This window comes from Diabrotica undecimpunctata, chromosome 2 (genome assembly GCF_040954645.1).
Source record: "Diabrotica undecimpunctata isolate CICGRU chromosome 2, icDiaUnde3, whole genome shotgun sequence".
NCBI classification, from domain to species: Eukaryota; Metazoa; Arthropoda; class Insecta; order Coleoptera; family Chrysomelidae; genus Diabrotica; species Diabrotica undecimpunctata.
In genome coordinates this window covers 2,862,592-2,879,891 of record NC_092804.1, presented here as the reverse complement: position 1 = coordinate 2,879,891, position 17,300 = coordinate 2,862,592, and the positions used below count along the sequence as shown (strand labels likewise).

At 34.6% G+C, this 17,300-nt stretch overlaps 1 protein-coding gene across 2 annotated transcripts in view; it reads right to left on the bottom strand.

Annotated features, from left to right (window-relative positions):
* Positions 1–2,381: 2,381 nt before the first annotated feature.
* The window catches only part of LOC140434069 (probable chitinase 10), a 64,100-nt gene continuing 49,181 nt past the window's right edge, over positions 2,382–17,300 (bottom strand). For both annotated transcript variants that reach the window (XM_072522079.1, XM_072522080.1), the window contains exons 27-37: positions 14,474–14,685; positions 14,097–14,375; positions 12,603–12,788; positions 12,245–12,530; positions 11,225–11,702; positions 10,728–10,861; positions 9,733–9,944; positions 6,816–7,094; positions 6,549–6,734; positions 4,697–4,822; positions 2,382–3,997 (exon numbers count right to left, since the gene is read on the bottom strand). In XM_072522079.1, the coding sequence (XP_072378180.1) occupies positions 3,833–3,997; positions 4,697–4,822; positions 6,549–6,734; positions 6,816–7,094; positions 9,733–9,944; positions 10,728–10,861; positions 11,225–11,702; positions 12,245–12,530; positions 12,603–12,788; positions 14,097–14,375; positions 14,474–14,685 (2,543 nt within the window). In that variant the 3' untranslated portion in view covers positions 2,382–3,832. The remainder of the gene's footprint in view (positions 3,998–4,696; positions 4,823–6,548; positions 6,735–6,815; positions 7,095–9,732; positions 9,945–10,727; positions 10,862–11,224; positions 11,703–12,244; positions 12,531–12,602; positions 12,789–14,096; positions 14,376–14,473; positions 14,686–17,300) is intronic.

Sequence of the window (17,300 nt, the reverse complement as noted above, 5' to 3'; positions counted from 1 at the left end):
GCGCGTCGTCACCGTGCTAGAATCGTCAACCAATATATAGAGGAGGTGGGAATTGTCCGTATGAACTGGCCAGCTTGCAGTCCCGATCTCAATCCCATAGAACATCTATGGGATATGATGGGAAGACGTCTTCGAGCACGAGTAACCCGTCCAAACAACTTAAAGCGGCTCTTCAAGAAATATGGGACCAATTGGATCAATTTGATATCTAGAGGTTAATTACCTCAATGCCTAGACGTGTACAGTCTGTTATAAGGGCCCGAGGGGGAAACACTAGATATTGATTTATTATCAATGTTTTTCTTAATTTCAGAAAGTTTTGAATATTCTTGTATTTTTGAGTTTTGGCGTATCTCTCTATAAATAAATGATTTTTTTGGATAATATGTAAAAATTATTTTAATCTAACGTATACTTTTACATATATACCTGATTTAAAACTAATATCTTCAAACGTTTGCTTTTTTTCAGCAAATAATACCCATGGATCGATTTTTTTGCACCTGAGTGTAGCTTTAAAAACTAATTATTGTTGTGTATTGTGATTGTGCTATGCCAAAACAACTAAATAGTCTGTAGAAAGCTGATAAGCTTTCGTATAAGATAGATTATTTTAAACAAGAAATAATGGCGGGACCTTTTTACTATTAATTGTCTAAAAGAGGTAAGTTTAAAATTTAGAATATATAATTTTGTATTAAGATGTTTTCTTATGTATTTTAGTCTGTTGCAGTAGTCTTAAAACTAAGTGTATTTACTGTTAATATAATAGTTTGACAAATAGTGGACATTTTAAATATTCCTCACTTACTAACTATTCTGATGTTTTGGCAACGCTGTGGGGTTCTAACGTCGTAAATCTTGAATAACGTGTAATCATTTTTATATAAAAAATTTTATATCTGGAAAATAAATTGTGTTTATTGTAGTTCGTTATTATATTATAGGTTATCGCGAAATCAAAAATATAACCTAAATATAGTTGTTTAGTGTAGGTTAGAGACATGGATATTAAAATATTTAATGAAATTGGAGAGTATGATCAGTATGATGTTTAATGTTTATAAACTTAGTGCGAGAATATAATATTTGATGCAGAATTGAACATTTTAAATTTTGTAATGATAAAGACTTTTTTAAAAGGTTAAGATTAAGTAAACCGACAGCGATCTATATTCTGAGAAAATATTGTAATTAGTTGTGAATAAATGATTATAAATGTAGATGTAGGTTACATTGTGATTACAAAGTAAAGCCATTTTTAAGAAGTCCACTAAACAATCCAATTTCTATAATGAATTTCATATTAGAAGTGGCTCTAAGGTTGAAAAGATTCAACCGTTCTAATCTACAGCAACATTATACGAGTATAACGTAGCGAGAGATCAAAATTAAGACAATTTTAAAGATAAATTGCTAAATGAAGACATTACTGAACTAACCTTATATAATATTTTAGTGTTATGGAAAAACCTGACAAGAATCATTAAACATGTATTATTTTTTTAGTCGTTATTAAATTCGCGAATTTAAAAGGAATTAAATTTTTTCTTCGGAATACTATGGGCCAAGACAAACTGAATTGACTACTGTTCGATTCATAGGGAAGTACTTAGTAAAATTTCTAACTTTAACAATAGACTCATCGACATGTTTGCTAGCCAGAAAAATAGACGTGCTCAACTTTTGTACAAGTAAAGCTGCTATTGGGTAAGTTCAGTACCTACAGTACCTGTATAATTTTCATTTAGCCATGTTTTCCAATCTTTATTTTTCTTATTATAATTTCGTCAAATTTATATGCGGCCCAACAAGCCCCACCAATTAAAATTGTTACAAGCCGCCACTGCTTTACATGTTCTCGTTTTCCCTTATAACACTGGCTTTGTTTAATCAGGTATGCTACTCAGTTAAACAGAGTTAGGAAACTCACAACACCAAGTAGAAGCAGAAAAAATAAAAGTATAGAAAGGAAACGTATTCAGAAGACTTTAGGACACCGGTGGTACACCTAGTATTTTCCTGGGGGGTTTGTTTGGGCACCGAAATTTTTTTTATGCTATCTCCATTTTGAGTCCTTAAAATTTGCCATTAAATAAATATTAAATTAGCGCTTTCGATTTTTTGTATTGTGTGTAAAACACAAGTTACCTTTTCCTACTATTCTTTATATATTTTTTACTTTATATGTCCTGGGGAAGTTAACCCCAAAAGCCCCCCGGGGCGCCATTGTAGGACACATTTAATGAGGACAGGTTTATAGAAGTTTTATCCATACTCGTAACACTCTGAAATCAGTTGTAATCAATATTTTTTTAAACAAACCTATTAGCTAACTCGTTTTTCTGTAGAAGGAAATAAAAAAAAAATAAAAAAACTAATTTATTACTTATTAAATATTTATTTCAATTTTCACTATAAATATTTTAACATATCGATTAAAACGTCTACAAATATTTTAATATCCTTTTAAACGTACCATAACGTTACAAAGAAGAAAAATATTTTATTCCAAAGTATCTCACTCCAATACGATGATCGGGAATGATTTATAATAATTAAAGTATACTCTTCACAGAAAAGTATGAACGTGAACAGGAATAATTCCAAGAAAAAACTCTTTCCACTGAGATTCTTTACGTAAATGATGTCAATCTAAACTCCATTCGCTTAGCTCGGACAAATTTTGACATATTCATTGTCGGAAACCTACAACACAACAATTCCTACTTCTCAGTATTAATAGCTCAAGTATCCGGCTATTACAGACTTCTTTCTTTACAAAAAGAAGAATTATTCTAAATAGTCGAAGTGTATACTAAACCCATCAAATTTTGGGTAGTATATATTTAAAAAATATATATTTAGTTGTTATAATTTAACATAACTATTTATTATATGGTGCAGATAAATAAATATTGATTGTCGGTAATTCGCAAACTTCTATTTTATTTACTATTTAGTTTGTTTACTATTAATATTGGCTATGAGTACGTGTGCTTGGTTGTATAGTAATTTCCAGCCACTTTTAGTCTGTCAAAAAGTAACTAACTTCGCAAAAAAATAATTACTAAATTCACTAGACAGTTCGGACTGGGATTAGCGAACCGAGTTTAGCAAATATTACAAATCAACTAAAACAAAACAGAATCCTCAACGATTGTAGTGGCGTAATTATAGCTTTATCGTTGTTACTAGAGTATGAACCATTGTTTTAGTCGAACTAAGTTTTACGTATGGCTGTTTTAATACCTACTTGGTACTTGACTATTTTAGTTTTAACTTCTGTGTGTTCAGTTTTGTTATATAGGAAATTGGCACACATGGAATAAATATCAATTATTTTTCTATCTGTGTCACCTAGCAATGGAATTAATCAATTATAGTTGACTACTACGTATGCACACAGAAAACTTATTGGCACAGCTTCGAGTTCCATGCTGTTTGTGCAATATCCATAGACATAATAAGAATTAAGAATTCTTCTTATGTCTATGATGGCAATATACCACCAAAGAATATAGACGCAAATGCGCAGAAAACATAGACGCGTTTATCTTCTTTGGTATTGTGATAAAGTATGAAACATCTTCTATAAAGAATACAGTGTGTCCTATCTAGGAGTAGTAGCTTAGTAGCACATACTTAAGACACACTGTTTTTTTTTGATGAGTTAAATCCACAACAGATTAGTAAACGAAAATATTATATTGAGGTTATGTGGCTAATGTAAAATATCTCACATTTGTCTATTAAAAGTCGTAAAGAATATAATAACTGAGCAACTCAGTGGAAAGAGTAGCTTCCTACTTATTGTTTAAATTAATCTATCCTAAGTGCAATTCTGCACAGAAATATCAGTTCTGATTCCTCTCAGTTCTTTATTTAGTGTTTTTAGCAAGGGATGTTTGCCGCAGCCACATCTGTTTCTAAAGTCGTCCAAATCCAGCGCCCAGATCATTCCTCCACCAAGTCCGAGGTCTTTGACAAGTCGGGCCTGTAAAACAAGATGATATTTAAGAACAATAAAATACAACAGTTCTTCTTTATTGAAAAATTTCGAGAAGGCTTCCGATTCTATATATCTCAAACAAACAGTATATAGAAACTTTAGCAAACATATACAGACAAGCAAAAGCTAAGGTAAAAAATTATGAAAACACTCCAGAATTTTCCACTACCAGAGGCGTCCGACAAGGAGACGCAATATCACCAAAGCTCTTCACTGCAACTTTAGAAAATATATTCAGCAAAATCAACTGGCAGAACAAAGGAGTATCCATTGATGGAGAATACCTCAGCCATATAAGATTTGCAGACGACATCGTTCTGGTTGCTAATAATCCTGCAGAACTACAAGAACTTATAAGCGACCCAAATGCAACTAGCAATGAAGTTGGTCTAAGAATGAGCTTGACAAAAACAAAAACCATATACAACGAGCTAGTGGATATCTAAGATGTAAAGGTGACTAAAGAATAAATATGTAAGGGAGGTTACACCATAATTGGTAGAATATGCTGAGAATGATGGTAATGATATATTATATCATCCCCTCGTCAATAAGAAAACAATATACATTATTAAAGTTCTAAGGTGAACTGCGAACCACACAAAGTACTTATTACACCAAGCAAAATGTGGTTTCTTGAAAAAAAAAAAAAAAAAAGATGAATAAGTGCAATAATTATCATACCTTTCTTTTCACTTCAGATATGTCATCGTAGGAAACCCACTGGTTTCCATGGGTAGCGTAGGGTCCAATTCTCCCTTCAGGATCCCTGGTTACTGTCCATCCCTGTCTTCGAACTCTTTCGCAAATCTAGGAAAACAAGAAAACATCACAAAAAAAATATTTCATTTTATTTCGGCAAAAATGTTTACACTGTTTGATTAATCCTAAACTAAACTAATTAGGAGAGAGTAGTACAAAATGAAATATGGTATACAATAAGATTCAAGATTCAATTTTGCAACCAACCTTATCACAGAAATGTCATTTTACAGCCCCAGTTAAAATACCATCATTCCATTCGTGATCTCGTGAAATTTACAGTGAAAACTGTTTAATTAAAATAAGAAGGTACTTTTTATACAGGGTGCAGCAGATAAACAAAATCATGAAAATTGGAATGAAGGGGTTTTGAAGAGTATCTTCCGTAATACCAGTACCAATAATCTTTATACCAGAAGTTTCTTATAACTTCAAAATACAAAAGTAAAACTCTACAAAACAATAATACGCCCAGTCCTAACATATGGTTCAGAAACCTGGACTTTAACAAAAAGCAATGAAAACATGTTAGGATGTTTCGAAAGAAAAATACTAAGGCGCATCTATGGAGCGGTAAATGAAAATGGTGTCTGGAGAAGACGATACAACTTCGAACTCTATATGATATACCAGGAACCAGATATCGTAAAACACATAAAGATAGGACGTCTGAGGTGGGTAGGCCATGTAATGCGGATGGAGCAAACCGACCCAGCTAGAAAAACGCTCCTTGATAGACCTATTGATCAAAGAAGGAAGAGGAAGACCCAGAACAAGATTCCTAGATAACATCGATGAAGACATGAGAAATATGGAAATACGTGCTTGGCGGAGGAAGGCGATGGATAGGGACGACTGGAGAAAAATTCTTGGGGAGGCTAGGACCCACACAGGGTTGTAAAGCCAAAATGATGATGATGACCCTATATATTTTTTAATTTTAGAAATATTCACGGTATTCTGAACATTTTTTGTCAATACCTATTCTATGCCTATTGTGAACTGTTTTTGAGTTATATTGGTTTTTATATGTAAATTATACATTTCTACCATGTATATAAAGTTCAATATCCTCTAATGTTATTTAAATAAAAGTTTAAATTCCTTAGAAATTTATTAACCAGACACAGCATTATCGTTTACAATGTAAAGTTGCCTTTTTCATTATACAGGGCGCTATCAAAATTGGCACAAAATGTATACTCAGTGCTTCTGTATGATGTAAAAACGTGGACATTGAAGGCGAAAACTTCAGCATTTTGAGCTATGGTTATACAGAAGGATCCTAAAGATACCATGGATAGACAAAGTCACCAATGAAGAAGTATTACGGAGGATGAACACAACCGCGGATTTGGTCAACATCGTGAAGTGCCGTAAGCTGAAGTCCTTGGGACATATCAAGAGAAATCAAGGCAGATATGAGCTACTCCAATGCATTTTGCAAGGTAAAATTGAAGGAAACTAAAAGAGCCCCAGAACGAAAAAGAATATCCTGGCTTGCTAACGTTAAAGCATGGTATAGAAAGACCTCAACACAGCTATTCCGTATAACAACCAACAAAGTCATCATAGCCAGAATGATCGCCAACGTTCGGAACGGACAGGCACACTAAGAAGAAGAATTTATTGTTATTTTTCTAACAGTCGTTTTGAATAGGTAGGTTTAATATTGAATTGAGTATAAAATGAAAATAGTTAATGTTTTTATGATTCTTTCTTTTCGGGCATGTCTATTACTGGTTTATAGCGGTATTATGTAAAAAATACTTACTTCATAAAACGATAAGAAACCTCCTGCTCTAGTGAATTGGCCAGCTTCTCCTGGACCGTAAGTTTTTTCATTCAAGCCTCTCTTGCCAGAATCGGCTAAACTAAATGACTGGCCATAAAGCGGGAATCCCAAGATTAGCTTTTCTGGTGGAGCTCCTTTTGAAATCCAATAATGAACTGAAAAATTCTACAAAGGAAACACTTAGTATACAATAAACTGATGAACTTGACAGTTTTTAGGTAGCCATTTTTTATTTGATGTACTCACCGCATTAAAATAGTCGTAGGTATCACCAGGATAATAATACAGAGGGGCCACGTGTCCAGTTTGTTTATCCCAGTGTCCGTGAAAGTCGTAAGTCATAATACCGATCCAATCAAAATATCTGCTTAAAGTTGGAACGTCATAACCGGCATCTATAACGGCTTTACTCGGCGATACAGCGGATGATAATATCAGCCCTTTAGATCTGAAGCTAAAGCTTAATTCTCGCACAAGAGCAGCGAATCCTTGTTTGTCTGAAGCGGGGCCTTTTTCACAGTCCACCTAAAACGTATTTTGTCATAATCGCCATCTTAACGATGAGTTTAAGAGCAAATATGAGTAATATCCATTATTTTTTCTAGGACCATTCTCAAAAAATGACAAATATTTTAATCGAGTTCAAAAGTTTGCCCACATTCTATGACATACTATTTGAGAATATAATTTTCAGTAACTATAACTAGTCCATTGAAATATTATATTTTTAGGCCTTTATGTGTGAATTTCCGTGCATTTCTTAGAGAACGCATTTTATTTTTTTGACTTGTTGGGAGGTTAAACATAAGCTTAAGTTCAAATTTGTGGAGAGGAATGCAGACCCCATGCACCTTGTCCCCCGGCCGCCATCTTGGAAAAAGGAGAAAGTGTTTTCGTGTTGTGTCTCGCAAACTAGCAACCATACAAAAATTTTTATCAGACATTGTCTACAACTTTATGTTTATTACTTTTAATCGTAAAATGGAAAATAAAAAATTATAAACAAAAATAACTAAAAATTTTGGAACAAATTTTAAATATATGTATGTCGTGAGTCATATCAATGGCCATGACTGTAAGCTATCACGATAAATTCGCAGAGAATACACAACGTTCCCAAATGAGCAATCGCTTTATAATGGATGATATTAGTCAGAAGAAAATGTTAAGAGACTTAATATGGGTAATCAACGGTTGAGTTTAATAATCGCCGATATGGAAAAGAGATTAGCGCAGCTGAAAAAGGCCGAACAACATACAGTGTTAACCGCAAGTGCTGATGAATCACAACAGAAATTAAAAGCAGATAAACGTGAATACTGCACCGATGAAGAAGATTTAGCGTATGAAACCGGCTTGATAAGAAACGAAAACAGGAACACTAACAAAAAACGTAAAATGGATACCTCATTATCTCCTCCCTCTACGCAAAAATCAAGTGCAGAAACACAAATTGAAAAACCAATAAAAAAAAAACCAAAACCACCACCTACGGTTGTGTAGAAGGTTTTCAAAGTGCTGTTAATCTGAGCAAACTCCTGACTGAGGCTGGTATTACCTTCACTATGAAAATCATAACCAGTGAAGTTATAAAAATTAATACAGCCAATAGCGATCATTACAGAGCTTTAACAGAGAAATTAAATACGAGTAAACTTTGATACCACTCTTATGAAAATAAGCAAGAGAGGCCAATTAGAGTTGTTCAGAAATTACATCACACACGACCATCAGAGGAAATAGTAAAAGACCTACCAAAACGACAATATAAAGCCATTAAAGCTGACAAGAAATTCAAATGAAAAACTAAAAAACAACTAGATATGTTAAGATATAAATAGAATTTACGGCATAATAGATATACTTAGTACGAGAGTTGAAATTGAGCTATTAAGGAGTTCCAGGTTAGTCCCACAATGTAAAAGATGCCAGGCTTACGGACACACGTAGAACTACTGTAAAAAGGAGCCAAGATGTGTAAAATGTATTGGTAAACACCTTACTAAAGATTGCCAAAAAACCCCGGAAGATAAATCAAAATGTGTTTATTGTGAAGAAAACCATCCTAAAAATTACCGCGGATATTATGTAGCTAAAAAATTACAAACAATGAGAAACGAGAGAACAAACAAAGGCAATGCTATAAAAGCGTCCCTTAGAGTTATTATCCCTAAGCAAAAAACTAAAAACGGTAGAGGCCAGTGAAAATAGAAGTTACAGCGATGTAACAAAGAATGCAAGAAGACATGCACCATCGCAACAAGAAACTGATATTACATTAAAAATGATATTGGAAAAGCTCACCAAAATTTATGACAATATAACTCAAATCGATATCAGAGTTACCCGACTAGAGACTAGAGCGTAGTGCTAAAGGAGCTATTCCGAAAATCAGAAATGGCTAAGGACCTCCGAATAATGGTGTGGAACGCAAATGGACTGTTACAACATCAGATTGAGTTCAAGCACTACTAGACATTCAGAAAACTGATCTGTGTCTCATTTCTGAAACACACTTCACTAAACAGTCATATGTAAAATTTAATGGGTATAGAGTATATTCTACTGTACAACTAGATCATGCAGCTAAAGGAGGAAGCGCTATCATAATTAAAGATAACATATTGCATCATGAGGAATTAAAATATGCAACTGAGCACATACAAGCTACAACAGTATGTGTGAAGATGAAAACCCATACCGTAAATATAAGTTCAATATATTGTCGTCCTAGACACTCCATTAAAAGAGAGCAATATAAATAGTTTATGAACACTTTAGGAAAAAGATACATAAGTGGTGGCGACTTTAATGCAAATAATACCCACTGGGGCTCTAGGTTAACTACAACTAAAGGAAAAGAACTATTGTCAGCTGTAAAAGAATAAAAGGGTGAAGTAATATCTACTGGTAGACCAACACACTGGCCTACCGATAGGAACAAAATTCCAGACCACCCTACATATCAAAAAAATAAAATTGCGTCTTCTCAAAAATTTAATCTCTTCTAGTCTTCTCATAAATTTATTGGACTCGTAAATGTAACTTTGTATTGGACTATATCTGAATCAATTAATATTGATGCAAAACTGTCACAAGAAAACTACCATCTATATAATTAAAATGAGGAGGGTTTAAATAGTTTTACTTCTTATTTACTTACTTGCCAGCACTTTGGATATTCCCAGTCGAGATCCAGACCGTCAAATCCATATTTTTCTATGAATTCTATGACATTAGCTACGAACCTAGCTCTAGCTTGTGGGTTATTTACCAATCTGGAATATTTGTCTCCCAAAGAGTCGTTCCAACCTCCAATCGCTATCAAAACTTTTATCCCTTTGGATTTGTATTCTATGACTTTCTTGTAAAATTCTAAAAGATAAAAGATGAAAATAGAAAGCAGAAAAGGTCTAAAATTTAACTATATTAAAACTAAAAACGTATACATTGAAGATATACATATTTGACAATAGAAATCATAAGATTTCCTACTTGGCGAAACTGAATTTTAGTAGGAAATCTTATGATTTCTATTCCGCTTCCGCTTCCGGATCGCTGGATGACAGAGGAGGGTCTAGTTTAGCAGGTAGGCGTTCGGCGTAGACTCGGCGACGAGAGGACATTTTAAAGTACCTCGGGAACTATCGCCGGGAGTACGAAGAACGAATCCTGCACTAAAGTTAGTCAGACGGCGCCCTGGACTGGGATGTCTTTTGAAGATTCCAGACCCCCCTCTATAAAGACAAAAAAAAGATGGCATTGTAACGTCTATATATATATATATATATATATATATATATATATATATATATATATATATATATATATATATATATTTATAATTACTGTATTATGACGGCAGAGATTTAGTTTCGATTCAAAGCAACTGCATATGTAGCTCTGATGATACATAATGAGGTTGAAATACATATAAGCGGCTGGCGGATGCCCTGTATCGAAATTAAATCTAATACCGTCTTTCCGACTTCCGTCTTTCATTTCTTTGAGAAAATAATGTAGGAAACGTAACCTGGTAAGTTTTTTCGTGATTCAGAAACCCTTCGACTTTCGTTAAATCATCTCACCATTTTTTAATATAACACATTGATGATTCATCATCCATTTTTGTTTGAAAAACATATTTTGTATGCTTACCATTATCAATATCAGCCCATGAGTCGTGCGGTTTAATTGTGAGAGAATTAGGGTCCAGGACAGCAAACCCGTAGTTGATGTGGGTACACAAATTTGGATCTATATCCGAGGGTAGATACTTGCCATCGCCTTGTCTACAAAATATTTATATAAAAATATAACTAAATGAATAAATCTTCATTATAAATCTCTTTCTTTTAAACAAATAATATTACAATCATTTATAAGCACCCGATTAGACCAAGACTTAAAAAAAGTTAGTAAATTGAGACCCCGGACAAAATGATGTTATGCAGATGACTCCAACAAGAGGGCCAAAATCTTGACGTAGGCAAAATTTTAATCAGAGACTTAAGTAAATTCATAATAATGTATAATATAGCCAAATAGAGTTTCTTTACACTGGAAATAAAAGCGACTTGAAATTAATGAAAAATTTGATATATCCTGATAATTTAATTGCAACAGTAAAAATAGTAGTTAGTAAAAATACATACCTATACCACGCCCAGTTTGTAAAATAACAAATAACTTTATTTCCTTGTTCGCCTAGATCAGTACCACCTGAAGGTGTGTCAATACCATTATCCACAACAGCAGGTTCTTCATCCGGAAGTTCCGGAGAGCTTTCGGTTACCTCATCGACCGGAGCCAGGGTACTACCGTCTGGATGGCACTGGGTATTCTCTGGCCAATCGCAGTGGTCCACGTTCCAGTACAGGCTACTAGGACAGGACTGCAATTGCAACTCTCCTTGATTACATAAGTAGTACTGATTGCAGTTGGGGTGTGGCACGAAAAGTTGACCTTCGCAAGGTAAAGTTGGAACTAATTCATTGTCCGGTTCTTCAATTATTACTGGTGGTTTGGCTGTAGGTTTTTGAACAGAAGGTTTGGTTGTAGGTTTCTGAATCGAGGGTTTTGTGGTAGGTTTTTGTGGTGGGGACAGAGTCGTAGGTTTTTGTGTCTTCTTTCCTAAAATTCGAGTTTGTTAAAATATGTTTGCAATTTTTTCAGGTAATATTTTATTAAATCATTGTCCAATTTTCACAATTTGGTTTTAAATCAATAAATAGAATCCATATTTTATATAAAACTTTAATAATTCAAGTTCCATATCTCCTAAGGTATATAAATTTTATTTTCTTCATCTAAAACTTACTCAGGATACTGAAGATCTCTTGAACAGAGCACGTGACCAACAACGAGGTACTGAGAAGAAAAAGGACTGAGAGAGAACTCTTAAATATTGTAAAAACCAGAAAAACGAGTTATCTAGGACATTTTAACATATTTACAGAAGAGAAAAATACAACTTCCTACGACTGATAATGGAAGTTAAAGTAGAAGAAAGAAGAGGTCCAGGAAGAAGAAAATGCTCCTGGCTGAAAAATGCAAGAGACTGGACAGGCGTGGAAAAACATTCGATACTAAGAACAGCTCAAGATAGAGAGCAATTTGCTGTAGTGCCAACCTTCATTAATGGAGAGGGCACCTTAAGAAGAAAACTTACTTACCTAATACACATTTTGGATCTGGTACTCTGTAGTTCCTCAAAACTCTATTGATTGTCCTTAACAGAGGATACTCCTCACAACCGCACAAATTTTTGAAGTCGTCAAGATCCAGAGCCCAGATCATTCCACCACCTAATCCCATGGCACGAATATACTCAGATTTGTGGCGTATCATCCCGATGTCATCGAAAGATACCCACTGGTCTCTGTGGTAAGCGTATGGTCCCATTCTGCCCTTTTTGTCCCTTACGATAGTCCAGTCTTTCTGGATAATATTCCTGCAAATCTAAAGAGACGTATTTGTTGATCATTTGCTGAAGAACTATGAACTACCTGATTTATATCTAAATATTCATACCTCGTAGTAAGCCAGGAAACCTCGTGCTCTAGTTTCTTCTCCAGCTTCTCCACCTCCGTACGTTGGTACGTTCAGACCATGATTGTTATTATCGCTCAAGGAGAATGACTGTCCGTATGTAGGCATACCCATTACTAGTTTCTTTCTATCTGCTCCTTTTTCAATCCAATAGTTCATAGTGTAATTCTGAAATAATATATGTATAAGTACAAACAATTAAAATACATGAAGACATAAGTATTTATCATTGAAAATGGATTCAATCTCCTTCAAAGCAATGCTTTTCTATGATAAGCAATACTTTTTACATGACTCGGACTGCTTTTTCAAGAGGATATTATTCATTGGCACCATAATTATTTAAAAACTATATCATAAATGCGAAGGGACAATTGTAATCTGAAATATTTGAACGAATCGTGGGTTTATGTTGGCCAATCTGTTAATGACGAATGGTGCGATACCACTATACAAAACAGTTGCGATGCTTTCTTCAAAGGTTTAAGTACTGGTTTAAAAGCACCTACCAAACGAGGTCCACGATATGTTTTATTGCATGCAGGTTTTTCAAGAGGTTTCCTTCCTGGCACACAGCGTTTTTTTAATGACAAAGAAAAATGATGGAGATTATCACGATGGAATGTGTGCCGCATATCTTAAATCGTGGTTTAAAGAGAGTTAATATTAAATTTACCAAATAATGTTCGCAGGAATGCCTTTGTAATGGACAATGCATTGTATTATTCCCGTAAAGAGAGATTCCTTAACAATTCCTGGAATAGAGCTCCAATCAGGGAATGGCTAGTGAAAAGAGACTTTTTTTCGAGAAGTGCTATTTGAAATCCAAGCTGTTAGAAGCAGCGCGTGCTTTTAAAGATCAATACGGTAAGTATATTCTTGATGAATATGTTGCACAACGTAATGTTTTTGTTTTAAGGCTTCCTCCCTATCATTGCAAATTATAGAAATGGTGTGGGACCAATTTAAGCGATATGTGTATCCATAATACCACTTTTAAAAACGAAGAGGTGCGCCAGTTGATCGATAACGGTTTCGTACGCGGAGCAAAGCAAAATTGGCACAGTTGTGTCACTCATGTCGCTAAGGAAACGAAACTGAGATGTTAACTGCGGAAAACCTGCAAAATGACGAAGACCAATTGATTATACACGCGAATATAGAAGAGATCAGTGAAAGCGAATTCGACATCTTGGATGTAGAGGGCGTAATTAGTATAATTTAATATTATCATTAATATTATCATTTAATATTATCAGTCCAATTAGTGTACAAGCTTTTCGGGTATAGGGTTGGGTGCCCATGCTCCGTAATTGCCAAAAATGGCATCAGACACACACTTTATACCTATAAATATACTTGTAAGAATGAAGTTTTTAATAAACGTTTAAAAACTACTGAAAATTTTAATAATCCTACACACAATATAAAAAACGCGATTTCCTAAATCTATGAAGATTGTAATTAAATACTTACAGTATTAAATATTTCATTGCTGTCTTCGGGGTGCTCGTACATAGGGGAAACGTGACCTGTTACTTTGTCCCATTGTCCGTGATAATCGTAACACATAACTGCTATCCAGTCCAAATATTTCGATAACAGTGGAACGTCATAACCTTCGTCGATAACTCGTTTACTGGGCGAAACAGCAGCAGAAAGAAGCAAGCCTTTGGGTTGGAAGGCTTCGTGCAGTTCTTTCACCAGCTCAGAAAAGGCTTCTTTGTCGGAGGATGGACCTTTCGTGCAGTCCACCTAAGATACAATAAAAAAAATATAAGATGCATAGGACAAAGTGGACAACAATCCTTGAAAATGCATAATGGATTGAGAAGAGGCAATCTTTTACTTACTTGCCAACATTTTGGATACTCCCAATCTAGATCTAGACCATCAAAGTTGTTTTGCTCAATGAAATCTACAACATGCGTCACGAAGCGTCTTCTTGCCGATGGACTGTTGACCAATCTAGAGTACTTGTCACCAGCGGAATCATTCCACCCGCCTATAGCTATTAATACTTTTATTGCTTTAGCTTTCAAAGCAGTCACTTTCTCGTAGAATTCTAAAAAAAGGAAATATAGAAGCTCGTGTTGCCGACAAGGAAAGCATTAGTAATAACTGTAAAAAACTTTACAAGTATACTCGATCTTCGTTGATATCAATAGTTTCAATATATTTATTAGAACAAGATAACTACGAGAATCCCGAATACAGCTGCCCAATCTGATGTTATTTTTAAATTACAAATAAGAGCAATACGGTATCTTTTTGGCCTCAGTAGAATAACACATTGCAGAAGTTACTTCAAAAATCACGGGATTTTAACTCTTCCCTCTTTATATATTCTAGAAACTGTTTGCTTAATTCGTAAACATCTACATGTTTTTCCAGCAAGACCTAATCATGACTACTCTATTAGAAATTCAAGCTTGAATGTGTATTTACTGATCCCGTCCAAAGCCTATCTAACCGAAAGACCATATTATTCGGTGGAATACAGTATGTATGTATGTATGTGATTGTATATTTTATTATCTTTTATTTCGTGATTCTATGATATTGACGATTTATGTAATTTTAGTAAATTTAAATCACCACATGGTCAGGGCAAAAATTGTTTTCCCATATAGATTAAAGGACAGTGTCTCATCAAGCCAAGACGAACAATTTTTAGAAAGAATTGATCTTCCTTAATAAAATCTGTCCAGTTTAATTCATGAAAGCACCCGCACACTATATAAGACTCGAATGGACTCCAAACTTGACGAAACACTAACAAATACCAAATGCATATATGAGAACATAATATCAAGTATTCATCAAACAGCACAGGAGGTCTTAGGAATCAAACAAAATAAAATTAGTAACAAGCTTTGGTGGAATGAAGACGTCGAAAATGCGGTAACAGAAAAGAAAAGATTATACCATAAGTGGTTGAATACAAAAGATGACGCAGACAAAGACCGATACAATGAAATGAAGAAGAAAACTAGAAAGATAATTATGACCTCCAAAAATGAGATATGGGATAGAAGGTGCAGAGAGATAGAATCTTATATTGAAGGACGACAATGCACTGAGGCGTGGAAGTTTATAAACTATGTTAAGAAGCCGACTAACGAGAAAGTGATTCTAAATCCCATAAATCCCGAGGATTGGACACATTATTACAAACATCTATTAAATGAGAACAGAGACGAATTTAAAGAAGAAATGAATTCATCAAGAATCGAAATTCTGGGAGAGCATATTACCATAGATATCAACATAGTTCAAAAAGCTATAGCAGGGATGAAGAATGGGAAAGCAAGTGGACCAGAGGGAGTAACTACGGAATTAATAAAGAATTAATATTAATGGACATCCAACACCAGATGAATGGAAAACAGCATATATGACCCCAATATATAAAAAAGGTGACATGAGAAATTGTAAAAACTATAGAGGGATATCGGTCACAAGTTCAATGAGTCGACTATACGGTCGAATACTACGAGACCTGATAGAAGAAGATTATCAATCGTCTGAAGACGAAGAACAAGGATGATTTAGAGCAGGTCGTTCATGTACAGATAACATCTTCTGTCTTAAACAAATTATAGAAAAGAAAATTGTGACAAATAGAGAGTTACATATGACTTTTGTAGATCTTGAGAAGGCATATGACACAGTCCCGCTAAATAAACTATGGGAAGTCTTGGGCACATCAAACATACATCAAACATTGGTTAGTGCTCTCAAAGATCTATATTATGGTTCAAACTCCCAAATGAAATTCGGAAACCTCTTAGCTGAAAAATTTGCAGTTACTAAGGGTCTCAGACAAGGATGTTGTATCTCTCCGACTCTATTTAAGATTTATATCTCTGCAGCTCTGAAACAATGGAAAAGGAAAGTCAAAGGAATGGGTATACAATTGAACGATCAGGATTACATATATACTTTACAGTTTGCAGATGATCAGGTGGTAATCTCAAATGACAAAGATGACATGGAATACATGCTTAGAAAACTAATTGAAGAATACCAGAAATGGGGATTAAATATCAATTTAGAAAAGACAAAATACCTCTCAATTGGAGCTGAAGCAGAACAACTCGATATCGATGACAATCAAAAAATAAATCCATGCAACGAATATAAATACCTGGGCGTCATCTTCGACCGTAGTGGAAAAGACGAACGAGAAATAGAACATCGAATTGTACAAGCACGAAGAGCTATAGCATGTTTGAACGGAATTCTATGGAGTAAAGAAATATCAAAGAAAAGAAAATGGAACATCTATGAGAAAATGGTTAAAACTAGCCTACTTTATGGAGCTGAGACATGGAGAATAACCGAAAAATATAAGAAAAAGGTCGAAGCCACGGAAATGGATGCTATCAGAAGATCGATGAGAATATCAAGAGCCGACAGAATACGGAATGAAGTGATAAAACAACAAATGGGTATAGAGGGCACTATAGTTGAGGATATTGAGAGAAAACAGCTCATATGATATGGGCATGTGAGCCGAATGGGGGACGAAAGATTGTCTAAAAAAACGATGATGTGGCAACTCCCAGAGAAGAGGAAACGACGAAGACCACCACAGAGCTGGAACCTGGGAGTTAGGAAAGCGATTAGCGTTAGAAATCTGGACGAAGACCTAACTCAAGACAGAATACAGTGGCG